At 45.5% G+C, this 20,687-nt stretch overlaps 1 protein-coding gene across 6 annotated transcripts in view; it reads right to left on the bottom strand.

Annotated features, from left to right (window-relative positions):
• The window catches only part of ATP2C2 (ATPase secretory pathway Ca2+ transporting 2), a 95,533-nt gene extending 75,557 nt beyond the window's left edge, over nucleotides 1-19,976 (bottom strand). For 2 of the 6 annotated variants that reach the window (XR_006169322.1, XM_042821544.1), the window contains exons 1-21: nucleotides 17,857-19,976; nucleotides 14,603-14,710; nucleotides 13,999-14,115; nucleotides 12,271-12,360; nucleotides 12,160-12,195; nucleotides 12,017-12,078; nucleotides 11,373-11,481; nucleotides 11,145-11,294; nucleotides 10,974-11,042; nucleotides 10,471-10,546; nucleotides 10,179-10,245; nucleotides 8,829-8,953; nucleotides 6,544-6,641; nucleotides 5,809-5,910; nucleotides 4,859-4,948; nucleotides 3,802-3,903; nucleotides 3,063-3,219; nucleotides 1,534-1,704; nucleotides 903-1,000; nucleotides 768-818; nucleotides 269-435 (exon numbers count right to left, since the gene is read on the bottom strand). Coding sequence is in view for 2 of the 6 variants with exons in the window: in XM_042821544.1 (XP_042677478.1) it covers nucleotides 269-435; nucleotides 768-818; nucleotides 903-1,000; nucleotides 1,534-1,704; nucleotides 3,063-3,219; nucleotides 3,802-3,903; nucleotides 4,859-4,948; nucleotides 5,809-5,910; nucleotides 6,544-6,641; nucleotides 8,829-8,953; nucleotides 10,179-10,245; nucleotides 10,471-10,546; nucleotides 10,974-11,042; nucleotides 11,145-11,294; nucleotides 11,373-11,481; nucleotides 12,017-12,078; nucleotides 12,160-12,195; nucleotides 12,271-12,360; nucleotides 13,999-14,115; nucleotides 14,603-14,710; nucleotides 17,857-17,955 (2,144 nt within the window). In the remaining 4 variants the exon portion in view is untranslated. Of the gene's footprint in view, nucleotides 1-268; nucleotides 436-767; nucleotides 819-902; nucleotides 1,001-1,533; nucleotides 1,705-3,062; nucleotides 3,220-3,801; nucleotides 3,904-4,858; nucleotides 4,949-5,808; nucleotides 5,911-6,543; nucleotides 6,642-8,828; nucleotides 8,954-10,178; nucleotides 10,246-10,470; nucleotides 10,547-10,973; nucleotides 11,043-11,144; nucleotides 11,295-11,372; nucleotides 11,482-12,016; nucleotides 12,079-12,159; nucleotides 12,196-12,270; nucleotides 12,361-13,998; nucleotides 14,116-14,602; nucleotides 14,711-14,979; nucleotides 15,810-17,856 lie in introns of those variants that run through there. The other 4 variants (XR_006169319.1, XM_042821543.1, XR_006169321.1 and 1 more) reach the window with 3 other exon arrangements.
• Between the last annotated feature and the right edge of the window lie 711 nt (nucleotides 19,977-20,687).

Below are 20,687 nucleotides of genomic sequence, written 5' to 3'. Positions count from 1 at the left end.
AACTGAGGAATCTCTATAGCTACAGCAACAAGAAGCCAGGGCTTTCAAGTGAAAGCTAGGTTTGTCACCACCACCCGAAACAAAAAAGTTATTGCAGTACATGCAACTGAAAGTGAGCCAGGCCCCGCTGAGGAATTCATCTCCACTTACACGTCCTGCCTCTTGTGATTTTCCCAGGGCTAGTCACATAACAGCCTCATTGCAATGGATAGCCAGAAAGCACCTGAAGTAAGAAAGGGTCAGATACTAAGGAAGTCTCTGAACCTACATTACTGTTGAGAAGTCATCGTCCACAAGGATCATGTTGGCAGCCTCTTTGCTGACATCTGTACCCGCCTGCCCCATGGCAATCCCAATATCGGCAGATTTCAGAGCCACAGCATCGTTAACACCATCTCCTGTCATTGACACAACGGCACCAGCTCTCTGCAGAGCCTGTGGGGGAGAAGAGAGGGACTCTGAAGCCAGGAGAAGAGAAGTCCTGTTGGCAATCGCAGGGCACTGAACAGAACTGCTGCATAGTTTGAATACAGACTGCTTGTTAATACCAAGCATAATATTGCTTGCATCTCCCAAATGACCCAGGAGAGGTGGGCAGCAGAAGCACTAACGATATTGTTGTAAGCAGTGCCAATGCTTTAGCTTTGGTTTTCTGGTCATCTAAGTTTGAGCTGATCTTGTCCTGGGAGACATTGACACAACTCCTGAGGCCCACCCTGTGCCTCACTTTTGCCAGGTTTACAATGGATTTGAGAAACTTTTAGTACCTTTATGATTTTTAGCTTGTGCTTTGGACTTGTTCTAAAGAAAATGGAAATCTGAAAAACAAAAACACATGATGGTATGAGATGGATGCTAGTGGAGATGGAACAAGGCCTTGATACTGTGTTCAAAACCATTACATTTTTGACAGTTGATGAGAGTTCTGACTCTGCCACTTGATCCAGCTCTTCCCCGGACATGGCTTTCAGTTTTCCATTGCAGAGACCAATATTCTGCCCTGCAAAGAGAAACCCAGAATAAGATCCGCTCATCAGCTCTGGAAAAAGGCAACATTTCCTGACTTGAGGAGCAGGGGCAGCAATTTAAGAGCTGATGAAGGCAGTCACCCTGGCAGTGTGGAAGCAATGCAACACTCAGGACTGGAGCTGGTACTGTGTCCAGCCCTCTCCTCTCTGCTGCTTGCACAGCGTACTTCTAAAGGCAGAAGGCAAAAATGGGAAGCAGAGATGCTCACACTTGGAACATTAGCAGAGTCCATAATCCCAGCAAGGCCATTTATCTCATTTAAGGACATTAAGGCTGAGATTTTGCCATTTCTTGCTCTAAAACAGCACAAATCTACAGGAATTTGGCCCATAGTGCACAGCTGTTTTATCACTGCATTTAATATTTGTTTCAGTGGAAAAGGCAGGAAGTCAGTGATATTTAAAGCCTCTATTACACAAAGAACGATACAGATAATCATTGATAGGTAATGTAACACAACACTGGACTGATCTGACAGAGTAGGAAGGAAACCAGGTTCATTACCTATAGCCACAGCAGTTTCCAGGGCATCTCCAGTTATCATCTTTACTGAGACACCAGACTCAACAAGGACCTGCACAGCTTCTTTCACTCCAGCCCTGGGGGGATCAATTATTCCAACCAGGCCCAAAAAGGTCAGTTTGCCAAGTTCTGAACCTGAAGCCAAAGCGAGTACTGGAAACAGAGAAGGGGGAAAAAAAAAAGACAACAAAGCAAAATTACTTATAATTCATTTCCGTACATTAAAATGAACACTTAGGGGAGATCTTAACTTCTCAGTTTTCCAACTGAAAAAGTCATTCAAGCCACATATTCAGATCTTTTTATATAGGAGGCTCAAAAAATTGCTCTGCTTGAACAGCATTTCTGTTTCCTACATTTCCCTCACAATTTATTCCTATCTAATTTAAATACCTACTAAGTCTTCCCTAAAAGCAGGCAGATTGAGACAGTGCAACATTAGAGCAGACACTATTTCAGTGCTGTGTAAAACAATAGTGCCCCTGTGAAAACAGAAGTGTTTGAGGTTTTATTTTAATCTACGATTTGAGAAATAAATCTGGTGAAACTTTCATCATGTGAAGCAAGGCTCTGAGCACTCTGCTTCTGTTCTCACTGCCCAACCCATATTGTCCAATTGGTCCTGAATAACTCCAAGATATTTTGCCAGGTGTTCAGGGCAGCATTGCTCTGATGATTGAATCACAAGCTCACAGCAGCTGCCTCAGCTAATTGCTTTTCTTTTGGAAGGTGATTTGCCATTCACAAGCCAGATTTAGATATTGCCAAGCAAGCTCCATACACCAGTTACTAAGCAGAAGATGCAGGACTGGAGAACACATACATTAACTACATCTTCCAGACCTCGCTGCCAAGACATGTTCTCATTTACTTACATCCTGAGAACACGCGAAGGAGATGAAATGTCTCTGTTACTGTGTGAAAGTCTAAGATGTTTCTGATGTGATCTTTCAGCAATGAAGGAAATGCCACATTTGTAACAAATTCTCCACTTCGTGCACTGACATGAAGTCAGGATCAAAAGGAAATCATTACGTTTGGTCCTAATAAAGAATTGAAATAAGCATCAAATGAAAATGTCAGGGCCCAAATCCATGCTCTGATCCCCCTTCACAGTTGCTTTTTGTTGCTCTTAAAACAGCTCTTCAAAGCAAAACTTGGCAGAGCACTGACTAGATCAGGTGAAGCTCTCAATGCAACTTTCACTCTGTAACTCAGATGATCACAGCGCTTCAGGGAAGAGAAACATTCACTGGTACCAGTGCTTATTTTCAGCTCCTTTCAAGCTCACTAAGTTAAATCCAGCAGGAAGGAAAAAAAAAAAAAGGAGAAAAAAAAGAAAAGATTAATGGTAACCAACATCCAGCACACTAAAACCCTTGCTAGACTCTGACACGTACCATGGAGAGATCGTGCAAGTGATGCGAAGGGTTAAGCCTCTGCCCATCCTAACCAAAACTGAGCAGGAAGGTATTGGGGCATAACAAGGGACACAGGCAGCAAGCACTGACCTCGTAGACCTGAGGAGCCCATTCTTTTCTCTTCCTGCTGGTAGGAGGCTTTCTGCTGAGGTGTGAGCATTAATGAGATGCCACTGCTGTTATACATAGTGCAATGTCGAATCACTTCTTCAAATGCCCCTTTCATGAAGTAAATATCTTCCTGATCCTTTAGAGGGAGAAGATAATGTATTTTATCAAAGGAAAAAAAAGAAAGAAGACATTAAAAAATACTGGCAATGCATAAAGCTTTTCACCTGATACAGACAAAGTCCTTTCCTTGCTCTTTTGCCTGTTTCATAACATGCCCACCTGCAAGTGTTATTTATAGGATGCAATGGCTTTGCTTGGGCCATTTTTCATGCTCAGCCACTGCAGACACAGCCTGATGAAAGGGTATGAGTTGTTCACCCAGAGAATATCATCAGCTGAAACAAGCTCCTTATTAAGCAGGGAGGGAAGAACGGCCAACATTTTCTTCCAAACATCACATCTTCCTTCTCCTGCCAGTTTTCACCAACAGCTTCTGTTTTCCTGATCAAACCACTCCACAAAAAGAATTCTCCTATTCGAGCACAGCACTACCAACTAAAATTACACCCAAGTCAGGAATTCTGAGGTTTGCTCAGTTTCTCCTCCTGATACACTTAACTTCTGAAAGCACTGTTTGCTGAAGAGATACCATTTCATGCCCATTGTTGAAGTGCACAATTAGAAACACGAAACCAGCCCACAGGACTGCTTGCTTTACCTGATTTTTCAGTGTGCATTTCACAGCCATCCACTTTTGTTCAGAGCTAAATGGAATTTCCTTCTTTCTTGCATAAATATCTTTTATGTCAGCTAATTCCATCTGAAGTACAGTAAAATAAGAAGAGCACTGTAATGCTGAACAATGCCAAAGCTTCTCTTTACTTTTTATGGCACAGATTATGTCAGGAACTGACCATGTACTTCAAAGGCAGTTGTGTTTTATAGAGCACAAGGGAAAGCATTGGGAAGAGTAGAATCTCTATTTCAAAAAGATCTTTTCCCCTTGGTGCCTGATATGGGATAAACTAACCCATTAGTTTGAAGCTTTTGCAAGAAGCACTGGGCTCTGCAAGAGCACTAACCATGGAGCTACACTGCTGTCCAGGCCCTCAGTGGGGCTTTGGATCAACTTTGTTAGAGTTACAGGCTTAACATGAGGAGCTAAACCAGATGTCTGCATTCCTTCATCAGCCACCTGCTGTAACTTACAGCCCACCTGAGCTCAGAGGGCCACAAGTTCTGCAGGGTTGATCTGATGATTCCTTGAGGTGCTTATGGCCTTCTGTCTCTGAGTATGAGTACAACATTCATTCAAAATTCTTATTTTACATAATCATGTTCAGAACAATGGAAACAGCTATCAAATGATCCAAACCCAGGGTGGCCCTATGCTATGCTTTCCGGCATGGCCAGTTCTTGCTTGTTTTTCACACTCATCTTCCTCCTGAACTCTTAACTTGAATCCAGAGGAAACGTAAACAGACATTTTGGTTTGAGCTCAGAAGAAATCTATGCAGAATAGCTGCACTAATTAACCAAGCAAAACAATTACTGCTGTTAGCACAGAAGCTCGGGGAAGGTGTTTGTCCATGACAAGAGACTTACACGGGAGAGGTGTACATCTACAACCCTGGGAGAAGAGAAAAGGAAAGAAAGGATAAAAGCAGTCTGCAGGCTTTACAGAAGTCTGACCACTGCTGTCAGACTTTACAGGTCCAGCTTTTCTTATTATTTTTTTTTAAGTTCTGGAATATTTTCAATCTCAGCAATCTTACCTTCATTGCGAGAGCAAGAAGAGCTCCTTCTGTGGGCTGTCCTATCACACTGTTTTTCCTGATAATGGCATTATTGACCACGCAGCCAGCCTAGAAAAAGGGAAGTATTCACATGGCTCATTTCTTCTAGCACTAAATTAATAGCTTTTTCCATCTCTTTCAATGAAATAGAGAGAGATTGCAGAATGAAAGCAACCACATCCCAAAAGATGTACTACTCCCTATAACTGCATCTCCTGAGATAAGTTCTTGTGCTTTCTAAACCTGCTTAATCCGCAGAATGTACCCTTTTTTTGGGTAAATTTTACATTTTGGACAAATAAACCTGAAGCAAAACTCTCTCTCTCTCTCTCTCTCTCTCTCTCTCTCTCTCTCTTTATATATATGTATATGTATATCAAACTAACTTCAGAAGTCATGAAAACTCAGACCTTCCTACCATTGCTGCTGATGTGCAGTATGGGTACAGTAAAGCCTAACCTCCATTTGAGGCTCCAGCTCAGATCGTTTCACTGTTCAAACACTCCACCTCAGCCTACACTCAAATGCCCAAGATTATATTTAATGCCAACATGAAATCCAGAGACTGTGGCAGTGCATTTACATACTGATTGCACAGCTGGCTCAAGTCTAGAGTCTGTCTACATTAAAAACCTGAATGTGGTAACATTAATTGCCCTGTCCTCTGCCAGAATCCTAGCTTGTTCCAAAACATCAGTGACACTCAACTTGATGACTCTGGCCTTTCCCTACACATCTTGATTGCTGCCTTTCACCAATTAGCTTCACGTTTCACATCATGACTACTTGGAGAATTTCTCCCTGACTGCACTCACCAGGCAGCTTGTGTAAGTTACAAAAGAGATAGCTTCACACTCTTTACCCAAAACAATCTATGCTAATTAAAACTGAATGCAAATAGGACAAGCTGATTCATAACTTATACTCACCTCCACTAGTTTCCCAACTGAGACGTTGGAAAATTCTTTAAGTATTTCCTTTGATGGCAGAAGAAAAACATTTCCTTCTCCATTGTAGCCCACCCCACTGACCTGAGGAAAGGAGGGAGGGAGAACAACTTTCTCAGTGCCAGACAACACTACACCACGTCTCCACACACTTCAGGAAATTTCTGATTTTGAAGGGATTTTTCTTTCTAGCTCAAGGCAACGCTGCTGGTAACGAATGTATATTAAGAAAACATAAGGACAAAAAGAATCAGCTCGTCTTCTGAGCTCAAGTTCTGTGGAAGTGCTGTGCAGCTCAGTCAAGAGATCTTGTTCTTTGGTTGCAGTGGGTTCACTGGTATTGTTAAAGCCCTGATCATGCCTGCATTTATCAACTCTGCAAGCAGGTAAATGAGCCAAATATGAACGCACTCATAATAAATATTCCTATAACAGATAGATCCACAAGGCTCAACAGCAGATTTCAGTGTTTACAATTGCAGAGAACAGCAGATGAAGTCAATTTGTTTATGTTATCTGAGTGGCTTTTGTACAGGCAGAGCTGGGGCTGCATGCCTCTCCAGCACTGCAGAAGTCCCTTCTCTTTGACTGAACCAGCAATGAAGTGCTTTTTTGGGACTGACTCAACACTCCATATTTGGGCTTCACAGAACTAAAAGCAAGTCAGCCCCACTGAGCTTGAATAGGAAAGCCCATATCACATCACCACCTCCATACCTCTGCCTGGAAGCCATCTGAGGTCACAAGTCGAGTCACTGTCATCTCATTGGCAGTCAGAGTGCCCGTCTTGTCTGAGCAGATGACATTGCAGCAGCCTGATGCAAGGAAGTTTTTAAATCAGAACTCATTAAGTTGTAAGGAAAGGATGACAGGAAAAGAATTTGATTATGCTTCATGGTACTGTGCAAGTAATTTGGTTGTGAGATGCAGTAGGAGACATCTGAAGATGTCTGCATTGTCTCGAGCATCAGGTCATGAGCAGCCAAAGAAGACCATCATCTCCAGGAGGTGACCAGCATATCCAGGCACTGCATGCCAACAGAATGGCTATTATTACTGTGTTCCAAGAAGAAGTATCAAATGCTCACTCCACCACATGCTTCCTCAGATGGGCCGTTTAATTAACCTTTGCTTCCCTATCTCTAAGTCAGGAACAGCACTTTCCCACCTTCCCAGAGGGTTGTGATGCTAGAAGTGTTGAAAACTGCTGCAAAAAGCACTTTAAAATCCAGCTACGAGTGGGAGCTGCCCCACTCACGCTTTGCTTTGTGACAATAAAGCATGTTTATACCAGGGCCCATTTACAGCAGAATACAGCAAACAAGGGAATGAGAATAGTTAACACCATTCTGGCTATTTTCCATTCTCCGAAAGGGAAAAAAGATGACTTTAGCACAAAAGAGAATCAGACTTCAGCTCCATTTGAAGTCTGAATATCTTCCCTGGCTCCAGAGGTGATTGTACAGTTTAGCAAAGACTCACCAACATGATGATTTCTAGGTAAGAGTCTGGAGAGAATAAAATAGATTGGGCTGTGAGTAAATTAACTGCAGTTTTGACTTGACTAGCTTTTCTGTGCTATCACCTCTAATATTTCATTTTCAATTATTTACAGTTACAGAACCAAGTAAAGCTGGAGGATCATGGCCTCAAGTTGCACTAGGGGAGATTCAGGTTGGACACTAGGAGAAATTTATTCTCTGAAAGAGTGGTAAGGCACTGGAATGGACTGCCCAGGGAGTGGTGGAATCACCACTGGAGGTGCTCAAGGAACATTCAGATGTCGTACTGAGGGACATGATCTAGTATGGAAATATTGGTGGTAGGTGGATGGTTGGACCGGATGATCTTGGAGGTCTTTTCCAACCTTGGTGATTCTATGATTATTTTTCTCCCTTTGAGAAGTTTACCAGACGCTGTACAATTTAGGTATGGAGAGTACAGTTTTTTCCACTTCTAGGTCACCTGGCAGAGTACCTGACATCTTACAGCATGTCTATTTGGGCGCAACCCTTCCAGAACAAAATTCTTAATGAGATAAGGCAGTCTCAGATGTCTGGGTCAGGGCAGGTACAATAAAATCAGGGTGATAAGATTCCTTAACTGCAGAACAAACAAGGGCAGTTCAAACAATAGCAGCATTTCAAAGGCAGACAAATCTTAGCTGAAGATCCAGCTGCACAGCAGATATCTTGAACTACCTGGGCCAGGCTTGGCACTTGGTGCACATTTTAAGAGTGGTTCTAAATGCACAACACATTTTCCCCTTCATATAATTGCCATAGTGACCAAGGTCAGAATAGCAAAGCCTGGAATACAGTGACCTGGGGATGAGGGCCAGTTTGAAGATAAGGAATACTTTCAAAAGAGTTTATTCTGCCCCGTGCTGCGAGAGTGAGCTGGATGCCTTCTCAACATCCTCTCTCATCCCTACTTTCCACAGCTCTTAGAACACGAGAGAGATGGCTACACAGACTACAGGAAAGCCAGATAGTTTTGTCTATGCCATCAGGCTCAACTTGAGGGGCTGCAAGGCTTTTTAGCCAGACAGCAGAGAAGTGGATGGCAGGGACCTGCAGGATGGTCCCATGGAATGGGAGAAAAGGAGAAACCCAGCCTTTCAACTCAGAACAGGCAAGGCTGCAGAGGAGTACTGCTCCTCACGGGCCACTGCCGTGGGATGGGTTGCAGCAGGAGGAAGATGTCACAATTGATTTCTCCCTGCATCACTCCTAAAAGATGACAGCACCTGATCACATTACTGTCAATAAAGTAAGGGAAAAAGGTGAGGAACACAAAGTAGCATTTAAGTTTGAGTGGGTTGCTCAGGCCCAGTAAGAATATTCCAAGATAGAATACACATATTTTCATATTAAAATAATAAGTAATAAAGCAATTAAATAAAGTAATAAAATGATAGAATAAAAATCAAACTGAGGCTCACTTGGCCTCAGCTGAGTTTGTACGAATGACCAAAACCTCTGGCTCCTCTGCAAACTCACCTAAGGTTTCTACGATGGGCAGCTTCTTCACAATCACTCTTTTCTTGGCCATACGAAGAACACCCAGCACCAGTGTCACAGTGACCACGATGGGAAGGCCCTCTGGGATGGCAGCCACTGCCAGGCTGGGGACAACAGAGAGAAAATGGTTTCAATGTATTGGTCAGACTGCAAGTGCTGGCCAACCATTGCAAAGGGACACCTCTGTGGGGTGAGTCTTCCTGCCTACATAGCACATCTGAGTGGAAGTGGGCACTGCTAACCACTGGGACTGCTGAGAAAAAAAATAAAAAGCAAGATATCTATCCAGCCCTTCAACATTTTCCTGGGTAATTTTGACAAAGCGTTCACTTTTCTTTTTCACATGGTTGAAGAGCATTAACTTCTGGTTCAGCAGGGATTTAGAGGTTGGATTTCATTCACTTGGATGGAACGTAAACACTCCCTGACATCACATCTCATCCCACAGCTACTGACTCCCGTCCATACACAGCCCCACATCTCCTACATGTGGGTACAAACTACGTCAGGAGAGCAAGAGCTGCCCAGATATCTCTATGCTGTGCACACTGAAGGGGGCCAACATTAAAGCCCACAACAGCTGTCACGCTAGGAAAACTCAGACGCTGGCCATATTTCTCCTTCACTTATTTCCTTGGGTAATTGAGCACTTCCACGTGTCTCCAAAGCATAACCAAGGAGGATTTTCAGCCACGGGCTGCTCCCCTACATTCAGACTTAACTGCTTTTCTTTGCCACCACACCTCATTCCCTGTTGCTCTGTTGTCCCCCCATCTGTAGTATTGTTTATATTTATTTATTTCCATGGAAAGCTTTTCTAAAGGACTCATTTGAGAGTCATGACAACATCAAACAATAGATTTTATGGGTGCTACTAAAAACACATGGTTTGTTTGATTAAGAGCTTGCACATGCATTTCAGGTCCATAAAATACACATTCCTGTCATTATGTGTAAATCTAGAAAGTACAGCAAAGGTTAATATTTGCTGTTGTTACACTCCCACTGAATTCATAGTACAGACAGGAAAGGACATTCATGGCAAGATGAGCTGGAAAGTGCCAGTGAAGATTTTCAAAATACCTTGTTCAGAGAAAATAAGGAAGAATATATTTGAATGTAATTGATTTCCAAAGACATCCATGCTTCTTTTTCTGTTAAACTCAATTATAAAGCCAACGTCGATCACACCAGGTGCAAGATCAGCATGTACTTCAGAAGGATCTTATGCAAGCTCTCTTCTGTGAAGTGCCCATTGTTTTGAACAGAAAACTCCCTGGAATGTATTTCAGTACAAATCAAAGAGAAAAGGAGCTTTCAAATCCTTACCTAACTCCAATGGTGAACATGCTGAGAAGATGCTTTCCTTGTAACCAGCCAATGAGCATTATTAAACCTGGCGGGGGAAAAACATCAAATTAAAAACACTGAGAAAAGTATACCTCTCCAATCTGCTTTAGCTGCTGTTGAAGAATGAACTATGCAGCGAAGCCCCCAGATCTCTGCTTCCACCTCCCAAAATCTCAGTAATTCCCACCAAGTACTTTTAAAAGCAGCAGCCCTGGATCACAGAAGGCTCTCCCAGCTCCACACACAACTGTGAGCATTGTGTTCAACTCACCAATTATGCCAAAGGAGAAAAGGGTGAGTTGCTTCCCCAGTCTGTCCATGCTTTTTTGGAGAGGTGTTTTGGGAGTCTGGAAATATGAAAGAACAGCTGTTTTTCTTTGTGCATTATGAAAGATGAGAAGATGAAGGCAGGGGTAGAATGATAGCCCCACACAGACCTAGTTATTATTACTGTGGTCCTTACAACTGCCCCATGCTGCCCAGTGCTTACCCACTCCAAAACTGAGATCAACAGTTGATTAGTTTCTAACACCTCATCTGTGTTTGGTTCAGAGATGCAGCCAGTGAAAGCATGGCATGTGTACAACTAAAAATTGATATACCTAGAGGAAGTGGAGGAAAATAAAGAAAGAAAACCAACCAACCAAGAAGTCACACAGTTCAGGCATCTCTCAGTCATGCAGGCATTCAACAGCAGAGACAGATCTAACGCATTAACCCCAGCAGTGCTCCCCCTCATGATTCACCATTTCCAGAGTGACCCAGAGACTTTACCTCTTCAGCTTGCATCATTTTGAACACCTCTCCAAACTGTGAATTTTCACCTGTCCCAATAACTACACCCTGAAAAGAGGGAAAAAAAAGAAAAGAAAAAGAGATGAAAAATCTTTTAGATAAGATTCTGTGGCTAACATCAGGGAAAAGACTGGGGGTGAGAGGACTCACTTTTCCCTTCCCATATCGCACCAGGGTCCCCATGAAAACAACATTGCTCAGAGTGGTTATGTCTCCAGCTTCTAGTAACACACCATCAGTCTTGTTGCAAGGCTCAGCTTCTCCTGTAAAACTGGATTCATCCACCAACAGATCTGTAACCTAAATAAAAACATGCAATTTCTTGCACTGGTAACACACCCTTTCAAAGCTGGCCCTTCTCCACAGAGCTGCATTTACCTCTATTAGCCTGAGGTCTGCAGGTACCCTATCACCAACAGAAAGATATATGATATCTCCAGGCACAAGCTCTCTTGCTAGAAGATGCTGCAGTTTTCCTTCCCTCAGGCTAGATTAGACAAATGGAAAAAGAAGAAAAGAAACCAGGCTGTGAGCTCATTATTCTTTCTGCAGGCTCAGGAATGACAGGCAGGAAAGCAAGAGCTCTGCCCCAAGGATCTTGGGGTGTAAATAACAAAATCTGCACTAAACATGGAATCATAGAATGCTTTGTGTTGGAAGAGACCTTAGAAATCATCTTTTCCCAACCCCCCTGTATGGGCAAGGACACCTCCCATTAAACCATGAGAAGAGAGAGTTCCTTCCCTCTTGCTCAGTTTAAATTAGTGAACAGAAGGGTACATCACAGAACATTTACATGTCACCAATAAATGACATGAGGTCCCAATTAGTTACGCTGCAGTGCTGTCTCCCCAGAGCTTTCTCTTCTCCAGGCTGAACAACCCCAGCACTCTCAGCCCATCTTCATCTTCCAGACACTGCTTTCTCATTACAACAGCAATGACCTGCAGTCATACTCTTTGCCAGCCAGTCCTGCCCCATAACCCATAGGACTCACACCCTACCAGCCAGCTGCGCCTCACCAGTTGCACTCAGGAGGAACCAACTTGTTCAGCTCTTCCAGAGACTTTTCAGAACGATACTCCTTTTAAATCAGAAAGGAAAAGAAACCAAGTTAGGTGAGCAGCCTGCTGGGGGCAGTGGGGCTGAGCCCTGCTTCACGTACCTGGATGAAGGCCACGGTGACCACGATGAGCACAGCCTGAGGACAGAGAGGTGTTACAGGCACTTTGGCTTTGGGAAGCAAAGGGTTGGGGAACAGGAGATGTGCACCTACCATGGTGATGCTCGCAGCATCCTCGTACTCCTTAGTGATGACGCTTACCAAAGCAGAAGCCAGCAACAGGAGAATGAGGGGATTTTTAAACTGGAAAAGGAAGCAAAACGAATCAGAACATAAACATGGTCTGAGCTGGTCTCAGAGCTGTTCAGAAAGGGCTGGAGATGCTGTCTGGCTGCAAGAACCTTCCTGTATGGAGTGGGTGCAGTGTTTGTAGTCAGATTGGGGTCCACGAGGACAGCACTGAGGCTCACACCAACACACACCGATGTCCCCACTTTCCCCCACCCTACACAGGCAAGGTTTGCCTTTTCAGACACCTAGGGCAGGGCTAGCACTGAAATCTCCTTAGAGGCATGACAGGCACGGACAAAGCCTTTTATTGTCTTTTAGAATTTGATACTAGAACTCCTATCTTTTTTCCCCCCTCTCCCCACCCCTCCCCTTTTCTCCTCATTAATCTGCCAAGCTCTGCCCTGGTCACAGGAGCCAGCACTGTCATGTGTTGCAACCCTCACCCCCCCCAAAATGGGAAACATCACCAAAATCAGCAGCAGAATGGGGAAACCACACACTATGGGAGAGTATTGTCACTTTCTCCTTCACTTGTGACAAGGATTTTAAGGGCCCTGCTCCCACATGCAAAAATCACCACTCCATTTAGCTAGCATAGGAACTGGTGGAACTAAATGGCACTGAATAATTTGTTTCATCTCCTCACAGGAGAAATAATTTGTTAAGGCAGTCAAGGAAGAGTCAAAAAACAAAACAAAACCCAAACAACCAAACCAAACAACCCAGCATCTCAGTTTTTTATTGAAAATAAAAGAATCCTTGAAGAGATTGAGTGATGCTTACATCAAAGCAGTAAAAGTGCATTGATCACACAGGAAAAAAAAAGGATAATCCATGAAATAAAAAGCAAGCCTTCCAAAACAAAGAGAATCTTCATTACCCAGCTAAGACAACACCAAAGGGAGCAAAGTAGCAATAATAAAAATTAAGGAAATAGACAAACAGTCAAATTGCTAGCTGAAAACAAATAGGTAAACAAAACCACTCTTCCTATTTGGTTAAAAACCTCAAAGAATCACAGAATCACCACGGTTGAAAAAGATCGCCAAGATCATCCAGCCCGACATCCATCTACTGCCAACACTGCCCCACTACTCCACGTCCCTTAGTACCACTCCTAAACCTTTCTTGACCACCTCCAGGGATGGTGACTCCACCACTCTCTGGGCAGAGGAAGTGATCTTCCAGAGAACAAAAATTAACAAAAATTCCTTGGAGAGGTGAAAGATGCTTTCAATGTATATGAGAGTATTTAAGAACATTCAACATAAGCTGGCTGGGGAAAACAAAGACAGCAAATCCACCTTCTGCCTGATTCCTTGGGTACAGCTGGCTTTCCCAAACCTTCCCTGATTTTATCACCTTAAAGAGAACAGATGTGCTCAGAAACCAGTTCACTGAGCTATAACTTTTGATTTGTGGGCTGCACGGAGATTAAAAGGTTTATTTTTATTTTAAGATGTTATCTCCAGGTTAAATGAAGCCGCATCTGCACCTCACAATGGCTTTACTGTGGGAACAGTTTCTGGATCTGGGGCACATCCTGTCCCAGGGCTGAATTCATGGAATGTTTCAATACAGAGACTTGCCCAAGCCACCCCAGTCAAGGGCTGCCAGCAGGAACCAGGAATCCATGCCAAAAATACTTACCTGGTCCAGGTATTTCTTCCATATAGGCTCTGTGGCATCTACTGAAAATTCATTCCAGCCATGTTTTAACCTTCGCTGCAGCACAGAAAACTCAGAGAGGCCAGTCTGTAAATCAACCTAGCAGGACATCAAAGTAAAACAACATTACGTGGTGCAGGATATTCACAGAAAACTACAAAAGCAAGTCTAAACATCAGACTCTCACTTCGCCCAGGAGCAAAGCAAGAGAGACTGAGAACCTCCCTCTTGTGCCTCAGTACCTCTCCATCCATCTCACTGGCCATAAGCAGCAGTCACAATGCCAGGCATTGCACCCAGCCCTGCCAGGGTCAACATCCCTGCTGGGGACCAGCAACCCCATTCAGCAGCAGCAATGCTGTGAGCAGGGGATGGGGCAGAGCTGGAGCATGAGGCCAGGCTGTGAAGTCAGCTGAGGGTGATAAAACCAGGAATTTTGTCTCTGAAATTAAATTTGCTCTAAAAAGCAAGTTTGAAATCTTTTGTCTGCACTCGCATGATGATTTTTAAGGAGCTGCTGGTGATTTGGGTCAATAGCTGCACAGCCTGCAGTGTTATGTTTCTGAATGTAGCTAAAATCCCTTACGTTTAAGGCTTTAGCCAAGTCTTCTTTATGGCATTTACAAGCATCTTTTGGTAGCAGGACTGTCACTTCCTTCTCCTGTTCAATAACTTTCAGCTCACACTCCTGGCTCTGCAGAAAGGAGATAAAGCACTTGTTAGATGAGGGCCCCATCAGCAGAAACCATTTAGCATTTCTCTACTCCTTCCTCAACCCCATTCTCTTATCCTATCAGCCCTGTAGTCCCATAGGTAACAAAACCGCATCCCCACTGCAGCACTTTATAACACTCCTTAATTAATCCTCAGCCCCAAAGTCAGGTGCACCTCATTGCTCTACAGCCCCAGCGTTCACCCCAGGGTTGCTAGAAACTGTTTGGTTATTAGGCTAAATTTGCTCACCCCTGTGTACATCCAATGGTCAGCTCATCATTGCAATCCCCTCCAGCTGCTTGGCAGAAAGGGGCAGGCAGGGACTGGGACCAGCTGAGTGGTTTTCTATCACAATCTCACAATGACTGAGGTGCTGCCTCGGTTGAAAGGCTGTCTGAACCTTCTTTAGGGTTGTTATTGGCTGGCAGAAAGCAACACGATTAGGAGCTGAATTGCCAAAAGACAAATGTGGCAGTGCTGTGGGTAGGAAAGCATGAGGGGCCCTGTTGTTTGCAGGGATCCCGCCCAAGATAAGCATTTTGACATGCCAGAGTTACCAGTGTTTCCCTCTGTGTTCTATGCTCAGAGAAAGGAAAGCCTGGTTCTCCTTGTTAAAAACAAAACCAACCTGTCAGAGGGAAAAAAGAATGGTAATGGTGAGCTAGGACGATCTCTGCCCCAACAGGAGGAAGCAGACCCTGCCTCCATCGCCTCCAAGTGGGAGAAACCAGCCTCATCTTATGGAGCTTATGGATTGATGAAAGGTGATGGAGGATGGGAAGCGGCACAGGCACGAGGCAATGTGCCTACAGTTTTACACTGCTGGTGGAGCAGCCAGGTCTGCCAGCTCTATCACTGGTATTTACCTTCAGGAAGGTGTGGAGAAGAGGAATGACGGAAGCACATGCGTGATGTCTGAGCACCATGGCTGCTGTGAATGAGTGCTTTTACTGCTGTGAGCTAATCCATAGTGATCAGCCTGTGCCTGCCTATCAGCATGGCGTGGCTTTTACTCCCAGGACAGCTCCAGTGATGTACAAGTTGGGAGTATGTTTGGCATCGTTTTCTATCTATGTTTTAAACCAGATGTGGGCTATCAATATTAACAATTCACATTTTCAGCCCTTTATCCCTTATACGTAACTGAAGCACAACAGAGTGACATCATACAGCTGGGCAACAAGACACAACAAAACCAAAATCAGAATTTACCCGTTATTTTGCAAGCTCAGGGGATGCTGGGGGACAGGAGAACTCTGTGGCAGAGCTGTGCAGCTGCCTGCTCTGTCACCTCCATCCCTGACCCCAAAACAAGCCATCAATTGTTATGCAGCAAGGGGAAAAGCATGGGGCTCCTGGACCAGTCTGTATGTTGTAATCTGGTCACAAGTGGGCTAAGTTGTTTAGTCTAACAAGAGGTCCTTTAAAGCCTTAAGCAGAAGCCTTCTTGTGTATTCTTCATGCTTATTGAATGAAATAAGCCCACCTCAACCCTGAATGGAGGACAGGGCTGGGTAGTGTCTGTGCTCAAGGCTTTGGCTCCTGAGACTCGACTGGATTCAGTGCCACAAGGGAAAGGACAGAAAGGGTTCTGCAGATGCAATGTGCATGGGGTGTCAGGGAAATGTGAGTCATTTACCAGGCTAAATCACAGCCTGGGAATATACTCCTGATACACCAAGTTGTTCAAGCCATGGCGGTTACTGGGATGCTTACAAAATACAAAGAATTGTTGGGTGAACTTAAATAGAACAGCTTGGAAATTTTCTTTTTGAGGGTGTAATAACTGTGCTATTCATTACTCCACCCCACAGACCAGCAGTGACCCCACAGACCTTGAAGTGGTTTCTATTTGTCACAGCATTATTAGAAGCTTTCCTGGTGTGCCCCTAAATAACATCTATGAAGGCTCTGGAATGAGATCCCTCCTGACATCCTCCAGCCCCTGCAGAGCTGTGCTGCAACAGCTGCCTTGTGTTCACCACCAAGGACCTGTCTGAAGCCACTGGGCTTTCACATCTCTGCCTACTTGCCATGCCCACAGCAGAAACTGGTCATCCTACCATGCTATGAGCGTGTCACACTCTGCAGGACCAGAGCTATAATTCAAGCAGGGCGTACATCTCACAGTAAATATGTATCACTGTTTATTTTGGCACAGCAGCAGAACAAGCCAGCCTAATTGCTGTAGGCACTGTGACTGCACAGTGTTAGAAACCTCAGCCTCCCATCGAAACAAGACTGCAGACACTTGCAGCCTCAGCTGCATCGCTCTCTCCTTGGGGTCTGGGGCTGTGCTTGAGGAGCACGGAGCAGCACCACACACTGTGCTGCTATGAGGAAGAGCTCAATGCCTTGCTTTCTTCTCTCTGTCACACTGATCAGCCCCTCTGCTGGAAAGACAAGGCTCTGAAAGGCTCAGAGGATTAGCAGAAGTGATATCTGAGAACAGGCCTCAGCCAGATGATCGCAGGAAAGAACCTGAGGATCTGGAAACGTATGGATGGTTTTGTTGAGAATGGACTAAGGGCAAACCCTGCATGCTGAGGATCGGGTTCATGTGGGAGAGCACCGCATCGCTCTGATGTGTGGGAGAAAAGTGTGTCTTGAGCAATGGAAATCCCTGTGCTGAGCAAGTGTGGCAACAAAAGAATCCCAGCCTGCAACTTTTAGTGGAGAAAAACCAACAGTAGCAACAAATGTGACAGCTGAACCACTGTGCTTTGACCCATAGGCAGTAGTGATAAGAGGTGGTAAAAACCAGCATTCGTACATCAGCATCTTTCAGGAAAAGTGAGCACTGTGAAGCAGGCTCCTCAAGCTGAGCCCTGCAGCCCAGCTCAGTGCAGCAATGCCCAGGAGCAGCACAGGGAACCCACGGGGTGGGTGCACTGCCCAGCAACCCGCAGACCCTGAGCGGTGTGCACTGCATGCAGCCCACAGAAACAAGCCCCCTCCTCACCCTGCTGCCTGGCAGACATCGTTACCCCCATCCCAGCTCACAGCCACAGCCACATCACACACTCCCACGGCACAGAGCAGATCGGCAGGCAGAGGCGACAGACTGAACCCCAAGCACAAAAAGTATTTCGGCAGGTCCCAGCAAGGGCTTTGGGAAATCCTCACCTCCTCTTCTGGCTCGGTGCTCCCAAGGGGCTGATATTTCTGCACGAAGCGAGCAGATGGCCGTTTGGGGAAGAGTTTGGCGAGCACTCCTTCCACCATCTTTGCCGGGGCGGTGGGAGCACCCGGTGCCACGGGCACTGCTTGGATTGCCCTGCAAGCACAGGGCTGTGGTTACAGGCAGGGAGAGGCAGTGTCACCTGCTGCCAAGTCACGCCTTCGGCTGCAGGTGCTGGAGGGAGGCTGCACACCCTTCGCCCACAAAGCCAGAGGAAGCCTGTCTATGTTTAAGAGAGGTTGTGGCGATACGAGAGCGTGGTGTGTGTGTGCAGAGCACCTGGAGATCATACTGAGAGCTTAGCAGCTTGGATTTTCTTCTGCTTGGGCACCAATGCATGGCGTGTGTGTAAGGTGAGCCCCCACCCTGCTCAGGTGAACCCACTGTGAGTTTGCGATGCTGATTTATTAAATAGCGCGGTCGCTCATCTGCCAGAGGGCAGTGTTTTCTTGGTGGATCTCAACATATGGATGAGGTTAACCAGCTGTGTACTTTGGGAGATTTACAGCTGCCTGTCAGGGAGCATCATGCTTGGGTCTGCACCACGAAACCTACACACTCCCCCAGGCAGTGTGACTGCAGGGCTCATGAGGATTAAACTGTCCCTCTGGGGCAGGCAAACTGTGGGATTAAATCCTACCTCTGCAGGGAAAGCTGTGGTTAGGGAACAAATGTCATTCCCAATTAAAGGAAAAAAAATGGTGCCATTATCTGCAGAAGAACAGTTTTCTCCCAGCACTGTGGTGTCCAAAGCCTGGCCAACTTCCAACCACTGAGCCTTTCAGTGCAGCCTTACTTGCATCTTCCAGGTCCCAGCTCCAGCAAAAATGGAGGAGCCCCAGGGACACCCCACATGATGCTGTAAGATGCAGGGAACACTTGTTTCCTACACGCCATGCTCCACTGCAGCAGCCTGGATTGAGGATTCCTTTCCAAAGGCTGAGGGAAGAGCAAAACGATTGGGAAACACTGCAAACAGCCAGTCTCTTGTAAAACAAGGCTGGGACTTCCTACTTCTCTCGGCTCCCGATTGAGAAATGCTTTCTTAATGACCCGAAGCGGATGCGTCAGGCAGATGAAGGAAGTTCCTGCATCACTGCAACAATGTTCCTTCCCATGGGAAAACAGCCAGGATCATGCTGGGCACTGGTTTTCAGGCAGTTCACATCCAGGTCTTCAGGGCCTTAGTCAGGGCTTGAAGGCAGCCAGGGCTCTCAGAGGCACTGGGAAGGTTCAAAACTTAGCAAAATCTATAGGAATGAGGTGGCAAATTATCCCAGCATTCCACATGCATTTGACTATTTTCTATCCTTCTGTAGCTTTTGCAAAGAGCAGAAGTGCATCCAGCTAGCTCTACCATGGTCCTGATAAAAAGAGAAGGCACTACCTCACAAGAAAATGCATCCCTCTGGTCATCTGAGCACGTTTGTCACGGGCACAGCCTTGGGGTCCTGTTGAATCATCCCTCATGTCCTGATAGAAAAAATGTGAAAAACATTTCCTCCCTGTCTGTGCTTGGAGGAAAGATTTGCCTGAGCTTGTCCTTGCTTTTCTGACCCCCAGACCTCTCCCATCACCTATACAGCCAGCACATGGCAGAGGAGCAACCAATAGGCAAAACCTCAGCTCCTCCTGAGGCCAGCTTTGTGCAATGTGTGTGGGTTGTACAATCCCAAGTGCGGCTTTTGTAAGCCAAGCGCTGCTGACAACGCAGCTAATTGAGCAACAGGCTCTTGTTGCTGGTTTCCTCCTATAACTTCCTCCTCTTGGCACAGAGCTGCTGCTTGTGGAGACACACGTAGCTCAGTACTGAATAAACAACCCAGAGAAGAACAAAATCCTGAGTGTATGCAGGGTACAGAGGCCAACATGCCTCAGCCCAGTGAACACTGGGGCACCCACTGGGTGCTAAGCGCTGAAGTCAGGCAGACAGGTGACACAGGATTGTAGAATATCCCATGCTGGAGGGGACCCCAAGGATCATGGAGTCCAACTGCTGGCCAGGACTAAACTGAATCAAGACTATGATGTAAAGAAAGCAATACTGATACAAGCTGTTTTTCTTCATTCTGGACTAACACATTTTTCACACTACAGAAAAAAAAAACCACCATAGCAATTATAGTTTTTTCTATTATTTCCTATTTTCCTATTATTTCTTATTACTGTGAGGAGGAAATGTTTCGCTCAGAGGGTGGGGAGGCACAGGCACAGGTTACTAGAGAAGCTGTGGATGCCCCATCTCTGGAGGTGGGGCCCTGGACAACCTGATGGCAACCTTTGCCCATGGAAACTGAATGATCCCTTCCAACCCAAACCATTCTATGATTCTATGATTCTATGTGTGAGCTCAAAAAGTTACCTCTGGGTGCTGCTTTCTGTCCAAAACGGAGCAGTTTGGGCTCTGGCTTGTGTGAGACAAGCACAGTCCCCTTGTGAGCCCCTCTGTGGAGAACAAATCAATATCCCACCCCAGCCTGGCAGCATGGAGGCTTGATCCAGAGGAAGATTCGTCAGCAAAGCAGCATAGGCAGAAGGCTGGCTAAGTACCACAGAGGGCTGCTTCCTTCACAGAGGCCCTACGGATGGGTGCAGGATCTCTGCAGCATGCGGGTGGCTCAGTCTCCTTCACCTGCTTCCCTCTCCCTATCCTGGGCTGGTCACACTTTTGCTCCTCTTCTGCCACCTTGAGGGAAAGAAACTCTGCTGCATGGGATGATGGAGTTTGCTGCTGCTCAGGTGTCCAAATATTCTGCTTTCAGATCGAGTTTTTCCC

The sequence above is a fragment of the Centrocercus urophasianus genome, unplaced genomic scaffold (genome assembly GCF_019232065.1).
Source record: "Centrocercus urophasianus isolate 14NV4802_14NV808 unplaced genomic scaffold, USGS_Curo_1.0 seq_2, whole genome shotgun sequence".
Lineage (NCBI taxonomy): Eukaryota > Metazoa > Chordata > Aves > Galliformes > Phasianidae > Centrocercus > Centrocercus urophasianus.
Note: the sequence above shows the minus strand (reverse complement) of the source record. Positions and strands in the feature narration are given on the sequence as shown.